This window comes from Arachis ipaensis, chromosome B06 (assembly GCF_000816755.2).
Source record: "Arachis ipaensis cultivar K30076 chromosome B06, Araip1.1, whole genome shotgun sequence".
Taxonomy (NCBI): Eukaryota; Viridiplantae; Streptophyta; class Magnoliopsida; order Fabales; family Fabaceae; genus Arachis; species Arachis ipaensis.
Genome location: NC_029790.2, coordinates 122,766,120 through 122,774,878, shown reverse-complemented (window position 1 = coordinate 122,774,878; position 8,759 = coordinate 122,766,120). Strand labels below are relative to the sequence as shown.

General features: G+C 32.9%; 1 protein-coding gene across 4 annotated transcripts; it reads right to left on the bottom strand.

The window, feature by feature from the left end:
- LOC107605080 (mitochondrial inner membrane protease ATP23) lies at nt 2,489-8,246 on the bottom strand. Of its 4 annotated transcripts, none has more exons than XM_021104934.1 (5): nt 7,861-8,246; nt 7,580-7,701; nt 6,416-6,553; nt 6,232-6,315; nt 2,489-2,708 (listed from the first exon to the last, which is right to left on the bottom strand). In XM_021104934.1, exons 1-5 carry the CDS (start codon nt 7,949-7,951, stop codon nt 2,601-2,603), a joined length of 543 nt encoding a protein of 180 aa, XP_020960593.1. In that variant the 5' UTR covers nt 7,952-8,246; the 3' UTR covers nt 2,489-2,600. The 4 variants fall into 4 exon arrangements, with proteins under 4 accessions (XP_020960593.1, XP_020960594.1, XP_016162308.1 ...); XM_021104935.1 differs by lacking the exon at nt 2,489-2,708 and adding an exon at nt 4,457-4,775 and having other exon boundaries at nt 7,861-8,238; XM_016306822.2 differs by lacking the exon at nt 2,489-2,708 and adding an exon at nt 4,457-4,786 and having other exon boundaries at nt 7,580-7,695; nt 7,861-8,233.

Genomic DNA, 8,759 nt, shown 5'->3' with positions numbered 1-8,759 from the left:
TAAAAAAATATCTTTGTATTAAAAGAAAATATTTTAATTTGGATTTCAAAGCATTATTTTAAATTTAACTTTGTACATGTGGACGACGATACTAACATATTAATACACTCTTTTCGTTAGAAACAAGTAAGGTAAATAATGATGCTTTGAAATCCAAATTAAAACATTTTCTTTTAATACAAACATATTTTATTATGGTTGCTAAATTATTAAAAATAATTTTTTTTAAATTAAAAGTATTTTTAAATATTAAAAAAATATTACTTTAACTTTAGCAACAATTTTTAGATGTTATCAAATTTATATAGCTACTGTAGCCAAACATTTATGTCTATTAGTGGAGTTATTTATTCGAATAATTCCTCTAGATAACTAAAAGGGGATCCAGCCAACTCTTGCCAATTTTTATTGGACTGAATCTAAAGTGCACTAAATCAAACAAAAAATCCACTCTATTTATACTCTTTTTAACCTTAGTTTCAAAAAAAGCATGCAGCCGCCTCACTCTTCTACTCTGCACGCCGTCACCCGCGCTATCAACTTCCGTCACAGACTACGTCCGCGTCACTGTCGCCTCCTCCAACGCTGCCATGAACGAGCCCATCATGCCGTGTTGCTTCTGCTGCGAGAACACCGCCCACCACGGTTGAGAAGTCACGTCAAGTCGTACGCCACCGTGTCGTTGCACCATGCCGTTTGCCTCTTTCGTCACGTCGCATCTCAACTGTCTCCGCTGTGACATCGCATCTCTTCCTCCTCCTCCATCGTGTCTTGTCTCCTCCTCCTCTTTTATCACGCTGTCGAGTCACGTCCCATCTTCCAAAGATTAGTGGATGTTGTTTTTTCGATTTACTGGATGTTTCATCTCTATTTTGGGGTTCATGAACTTAGTAAACGATTTCATACGAAATTGGATGTTCTTTTTATTCGAGATTGGATGTTTCTTTTATTTAAAAATAGATATTTTTTTATTATGATTGAATGTTTTTTGTCCCTACACCAACGACAAGAATAATGGCACACTACAAAGGCAGCGATGTGGCGGTCTGCATGAGAGAGAAGGCCGACACTATGAGAGAAAAGATTGACGACACTATGAGAAAAAAGATTGACGACACTGTGTTTAAAAAGCGGTTAATTTACTAAATTCTTATTATTCAAAAACGTAATTAATATCAAATTTTGATTTTAAAAAATAATTTAAAATTGATAAATATTAAATGTTGTTGTTTAAAAGAGTTGGTTCCTAGGCTTTCTCATTATTCGAATCAATAGAAAAAGAAAATCTTCCTATCACAAGATGGTCCAACCCACAATATAGATGATTGAAGTGAAGAATTTAATATGTGGAAAGTGACTGAAACAAAACATGCCTATGCCTTTTGCGACATTATATCTAGAAGCTGCTGCGGAAAACCCTCGTTTGCATTGCATGCGCAGCACTACTTTCTCTATTGATCATTCAGATAATATGCATTGGGATGGAAGAGACCCTTCCATAGCTTTATTTTGGGTTCTAGCTAATAATAATTGCTAAGCATTTCAACTTTTATTCAATAATTATTTATTATTGCTTTTTTGTCTCTCTCTCTTCTTTAGATTTGATCTACATATCTATGTTATTAACTTATTGTTGTCGTTGTTTTTGTCTCAAATTTGGTTTTTATATTATTCTTCAAGTATGTTGCTTTTGGTTTCTGACCGATTTGGTGCTTTCTGTGTACTTTCGTTGTTGCTTTCTTGTCTCCTCTATATGCTGGTTCGGTATACAAGTTGACCAAGTACGGAATTTAGTTTCCTCTTTTTTCACATGTTGCTAAAATTAAACATGGACTATATTAAAATGCACTAAATTTAGAAGCAGGCATCCATATAAATTGAGAATATTGCTGCTTAAAATAATGAACCAAAGTTATTAGAGACGAATATTAACCCAGTATAGGGTTTAGGTTCCATATTTCAAAGCGTAAAATCCAGCCAATAATTACTTGTAATAAGATACATACTATAGTCACTTCAGAATATGATATATATACATCCTTGTATTTCAGAGTAACTGCTAACTATACAAAATTCAATTTAATATAGTATAGGAAAATTACGGTACTTGACTTTGTATTTTAAACTAGAAATATGTTATTTTTATACTTAAAAATGGGGTGATGCCCTACCCAAAAAACAGTTTGGGGCGTATATTCATGTTAAGGAAGCTGAAAGCAGAAACAGAAACAGAGCACTAGTGTTGTGATGGAATCTCATGTAAAATGTACATACACATATATCACAGTAAGGCTTATATACTAACCGTGTTACATCCTAAATCATGAAAGACTAACTGATATAACAAACATATATAGCTTCTTAACTGACCTCTAACTAACTCCTTTTATCATTTATAGAAATTTTCAATAGTATGTTGAAGTAATAAGTAGGTCTTCAAATAAAGTGAGCGGCAATTGCATTAATTGTGATGGCACAATTTAAGGTAAAAATACAAACATTGAAACATTAATTGATCATAAAGTGAAAGGGATTCGAACTACTATATGTTACGTTTGATCAAAATGCTGAAAGAACTATGAACATCATTAATCAAGGGTCTAACTTATTATGCACAGGCCTCCGTCTTCGAGGTAGAGAATAATCCTCATCAGACCACCAATTAGGACCCTGCTTTCGCCTTTCATGTCCATTGAGTCCCTCTGATCCTGCAATTTTCATACACAAATCTTGAACCCAATGAAACCAAACTAGAAATAAACACACAAGTAAACTACCTGGAGGGTTAGGTCTGGCTGAAAATGTTAAATATTGGCTTAGCAACATGAAGAAAACAATTACTCTAAGTAACCGCGCGGACTTCATGTTAAAGCCTTTTCTCCATAATACTATATCCCTGTCCTTCAACTCTTAGGAAGAATCCATAACCATAATGCTTGGTTTTTATAACTTAGATCCCAAAGGTGAATGTGGCTCCCGCTGAGGTGAGAATAGTAGTGTCGGTTTGGTGCTGTGTGCGTGACATGTTTTTTGGGGTTGGTATCTCTTTTTGTTTCTTTCTGTCCTAAAGACTAAAGAGCCACCAACTTTTCAGAAAGGCTAACATCAATGTTAATATAGATTTAATCACGTGGTCCATAGCCTTAAAAATAGAGACATTCAAGAGTAATTCAGGCATGTCAAAAAATCTGGGAATAATAATGGTAACTACAAAATTAAAAGTTCTTCCTTGTGAAGGATAATATTACAAGAGAATTAAGTGTTGTCGTAATTAAGTTACGTTGGTCTAGTGGTTTGTTTACTAGTCCACTTAAGTGTAAGTGTCAGAAATTCGAATCGGCAAACTCTTAAATTGAGTTCCGATCCACGACAGATTAGTCATTGACTTACCGGATTGAGAGATAAATTGGGAAACCAAAATTAAGTGTCATAAGACTAGTACTATTTAAATGTGAAAATTTAAAAGATTATCTTTTGGTTTAAAAAGTCAAACTGATATTTTTACAACTTTATAAACTCAAAATGTTATCTCCACATAAGTTCCAATGGGTGGTTCTTGCATATGAAAAGAAAAACTCTAATGTAATGCATGACAGATATGATAGGATAAAATGCATGTCGTCATTGACATATATGTACATGTACATTACATGGATATGTACATAGATTCTCTTTTGTACCATCATCCACTACTTGACACATAGCACTCAAACTTTTTCTTGACCAAAAAAAAAAAAAAAAAGCACTCAAACTTTTTCTCTTTAATCTGTATATATTGAGATGTTATCTCTTTAGAATCTTTTGAGCTAGCTAGTAAGAGATCAGCAACTTTGTTTTTGCTGTTCTTTGAATCAAATTAACCTCTGCCAGTCAGTTCCAAAGTTATGATCTTTGTTCTTTGAAACATGCTGAAACTATTTTAATTTCCAAGGTTATGAAATTAATATTTTAGTTTCTCGAATTGTAACGGGTGATGTAAGTTTTCCTTGGGGTGGGGTGCTGACTCTCGTTCTTTCAGATTAAGGTGTATAGCTTTCTCGAATTGTAACGGGTGATGTAAGTTTTCCGTGGGTGATATTTGTTTGTAAAAATTAGCTTGAATAACCTAAAAAAAACTTTCAATTTTAGGGGCTATAATTAACTAAAATGAGACGTAAAAAAAAAAAAAAAAAAAAAAAAAAAAAAAAAAAAAAAACAAAACAAAAACAAAAACAAAAACAAAAAACAAAACAAAACAAAACAAAACAAAACAAAACAAATCGGCATCCTATTTTTAACATTCGACCCTTGAATATCAGACTAAATACTCAATGTACAGAAGTTAAAAAAAGCTTCATTAACAATTTAACATAGGTATGTTTAAGATTCATACAGGTTTTCTTCGGAAAAAAAAATTAAAGAAATGGATAAAAGATCTTCATAAATTTTAATCATCAATAGAAATAAAACCTTAGCATGCTCGATCAACAAAGAAAATTTGAACTGAAATGCGGTAATTTAGTGCATAAGCTTGTGTAGATATCTCAATTATTCCATGTGGATTTACAACATATATAAATTTTTCGCTAAATGTAAAAATTTTTTAATTCTAGAATTCAAATCACATTTGTGGTCACCTCAAAAGTTCCTAGCAGAAAAGTGGAAGTTTTCCTTACGAAGCACTGTTAAATGGCTCCTTATCATTGTAACAAAAGTCCCACACAGCTTCCATAGCTTCCTTGGCAGCTTCTTCAGAACAATAGGGATTTCCTGATAATGACTTCAGAACTCTTCTTCTGATACATTTCTTCAAATTTCATTCCAATTATTCAGCATTGAATACGTTACAGTAAGCAAAATGTATAAATAATAATAATAATAATAATAATAATAATAATAATATATTCTGTGCTTTCATTTAACAGCAAGGGTAAGTCATTTAAGGAGCAAGGGAGCAAAGACAATGGATAAACCTTATATATAAGTTATGCAACAATGTAGTTTGTCATTTTAATGAACTTTAGAAAATAGAAAATACAGTTCTTAACTCCATCAGTGGAGGAATCAGATATAAAGGAAAATGTTTTAAAGGTGGTGTAGCAATTTTTTCTTTTGGGATTTGACTATTTTGGCTCAAGAACTATGCTGGTCTCATTATTGCTTTTTCCATCTCCAAGGCTCAAACTCGAGATCAGAGACCAATGAGCTTATCTACCACTCAACTAAACTGCTGTTGGTGTTTGTTTAGCAGTTTAATTTTGTTTTCATGAATAATTTTAACTTTTATAGAATATTTGCGTGTGTTTGAATCCATTTCTACTTTGGGCACAAGAATAACAGTAGCTCATAATTTATAGACCAAAGATCACCATTGTCTCAAAAGAATAGAATAATTTGCAGTAATCACTACATATTCTTCAAATGGGAAAATCAATTTACATTCAGCTTTTCTACATAAATGCAGAAAAGATGCAATGGAGATGTTTAGTAGATGCCATAAAGAACAGTTAAACTCCATTTATAAAAAATTTTATGTAGGTATATAAGATCTGATCTTGCTCTTCAGCCAAACAGTTTGATGAATGGGATTCAAGATGGCAATCTAAGATTCAGCAATAGATGCCGGACACTAGAGAAAATTTAAATTTTCAAGTGATTACTTAGTAATCAGCAGGGAAAAAAGCATATATTTCTTTTAGTTTCCTACTTGTCTTTATCTTCAATGAAGTCCTATGATTAGGGACATAAACTATATAAACACACTAACATTGAATTACCTATTACATTTTAACTTACTAAACAACTTAACAACAAACCCGACTTCAATCAGTTTAGGAAAAAGCCACCTTTGTGCATAAATTCTTGTCATGTCATCAGATATAGATGATTCCAGCTGCCAGACGATTCTGGAGAATTTAGATTGCTATTTTCTAATTTTAAAACAATAAAGTATAAACTATATGTACTAATTAGTGACAAAAAAATGTCTCAAGATACTACTAAGGGGACTGAGAATTATCTTCCAGTGTATGATATCTGTAGACTCCACCATGGGAAGCATATAATTAAAACGTTTCTCAAGTATTCTGAGCTTTAATTTCACTACTGATCTAGAACAAACTACTCCAGTTTAAGTCTATCAAATATTACACTCTACCAGTGAAAAGCTTCTGAAGTTCATGTTTATGTTAGAAAAGATTCAACTAAGATAAATGTTTGAATTAATGAAAAAAGAAAAGAAACAGAGCATACCGGTTCATGCCTTCGTATACCCATAAAACCTCGTAGAAGTTCCCGTTTGAAATGACAATCACCACTTAGATGACCAGCTCTTATCTGTTTCTCATAACCAGAGACATATTGATTAAAGGAGACTGGGATATTAAAAATCCATTAAACTAAATACAGATTATTTAGCAGATAGTTAGATTATAACCTCACTACAAGCATGGTGAGCACAGTTAGACCAATCCAAGTTGGCAGCACGACAGTCATCAAATGCATGAATTAGTTCATGAATCAGAACTTGGTTAACCTCATCTTCAGAGCTTATTTGATTGCTGCACAGCACTATCTGGGAAAAGGGAAATTGAATGAAGAAACTTAATATTAGTAAAAGGCAAACTTCAATTGCCTTAGAAAATGGAGAAATTGGAGACCTCTTCTTATAATCAAACTATCAAGCAACCAACAACAACAATAACAACAATGAAGCTTTGTCCCAGTAGCATGATTTCTTTCTAATCTTTGATCCATACCATAATATTCAACAAGGTTTTGTGTTGGCTATTGATGCCTAACACAATTATGCTCTCTTATTCTGGGGCGGTACAAGCTATGTAAACTTTTTGCAATAAAATATAAATATAGGATTAAGAAAATGAATGAGCACAATATTTACATCAATAATAAGGTATACTATGATTATAATGAACATCTATTTTCTTCCTTAAGTGTGTTTTGAATCAACTTGTTAAGAAAATGAGTAGATTAAACAATTATGTACCCTGAAGAAAATCTAAAGCTATTCAATCTGTGATGTTGATGGTTTGATGAATCAAAGAGAGAGGAAGAGTGAAGGTTGAGAGAAGGAAAGTGAGCTCTTCATATTCTTTAAAAAATTTTCAAAATGAAAACCTAAAAAAATGTTTGTTAAGTGGTTACACCTTATGTACTCCTTATGTACTCCTACTACAAAATTAATTACAATTGAGCTTACATGATTGCTAATGAAAAAATGATCTAGTTACACACCCAAACAAAAAAAAAAAAAAGAGAAAAAACGAAAAAGAAAATCTAGCCAGTATATGTTAAAGGAAAGTTTCAATGTGTTGGCCAAACTAAAAATTTAAAATGCAGTTCTCAACTAGTAAGAAAATTCAGAAAATAAATGTTCAAATTGGTCTCTCAAATTTGGGGCGATTCAAGTTAATATCTAAGTTTCCATGAAATCAAAATAGCCGTAGTCTAGTTTCCACTAAACGACTTCTTCATCATTCACAGCTATCATGGAAATGACATTGTTTTTTTTCATCGCAATTTTGAGCATTTAACAGTTGAACTCTTATCAAAGGTACTAAAAGATGAAGGAGATAAATACCCCTTTTCCCTGAGTGTAACCGCCGGCTGTTTGCGTCTCGCAATTGACAGCTTTGAAGAAATTATCGCCCACACCACACCCAGCTTTCTCCAAATGTTCCCTCAAAAATCTGACCACTGGAGCTGGCAAAAAAATAAATCAGATGATATTGTTTTCTTTCTAATCCCAAAAAATGAATGCTTATTATTCATACGAAATTGACTTCACCAAACCGTTAATGGAAAAAAGCGTAAGAAGCACTAAAGCTAAAATATAAGAGGGAAGGAATTGAGGTGTTTAACATTTGAGGCTCCTTTGAATCATGCCCTGGCACTCTTCCACGGTTATGCCGCCATTGCAGGATGAGTCAGAGCCAGTGGAAAAGTCCGTCATCCAGAGTGGTTGTTCTACTTTCACATGGAAGGATTAAATGAGTGCTTTACAGTGCTCTGAGAGTACGGATTTAGGCGGCGCGGATCTGGACAAAGGGACGGCGGCAAAATGAGGGAAGGCCGAGGCGACGAGGATGTTAACGGCGAAGGGGGAGGACACGTGACTAATGAAATAGACGATGACAAAGAGCAACAGACCAAGGATGGTGGGTTAAAGGGACAAAAATCACAAAACTAAAATTATATACAACAGTCGGTGAAAGCTTATATAGTTGTATGCAATTGTTTCATAACAATGGAGAATACCTACATAATTTGAGGTCTTTCTGACAAAATTGTAGTTTAAAAATTTTGAAATATTAATTTTATATAAAAATATAACTATAAGTGAGTATCTATCTTGTATCTCATAAATTAAGTAAATTACTAAAATACATAAGGTTATATTGCTTGGTAAAAAACTAAAAATGACTAAATTTCCAAAAAATGATTCTGAGATTCACATCGTACATGGATTCAATTTTTCAGATGTTAATTGCATTATTATTGTCTCTCAATTTGATTTTTAGATATTATAATAATTTCTCAACCTCTTTTCGTCAATAATTTAACAAATGAAGTGATGAATTGACACGCCAAAAGTCACCCAAAAAAAAAGAATTGACACGCCAATATTACGTTTAGGGGTGGTAAAACGGGTTGAATCCGTCGGGCCAATCTACTAAATCCGCTAAAAAGGCAGGTCTGATTAAGATTTGGAGTCCGCCAAATTAAAAAAAATTTTCAAATTGGTGGGGCGGGGCGGGCCA

Excerpts from the sequence above, each read along its gene's own strand:
- LOC107605080 (XM_016306821.2), bottom strand. The coding sequence starts at position 7,951 with ATGACGGACTTTTCCACTGGCTCTGACTCATCCTGCAATGGCGGCATA. Across the intron at positions 7,702-7,860 it reads GATTCAAAGGAGCCTCAAAT|CTCCAGTGGTCAGATTTTTG; the intron begins GTTAAACACCTC and ends TTTTTTTGCCAG. Across the intron at positions 4,787-6,231 it reads GTATACGAAGGCATGAACCG|AAATGTATCAGAAGAAGAGT; the intron begins GTATGCTCTGTT and ends TGAAATTTGAAG.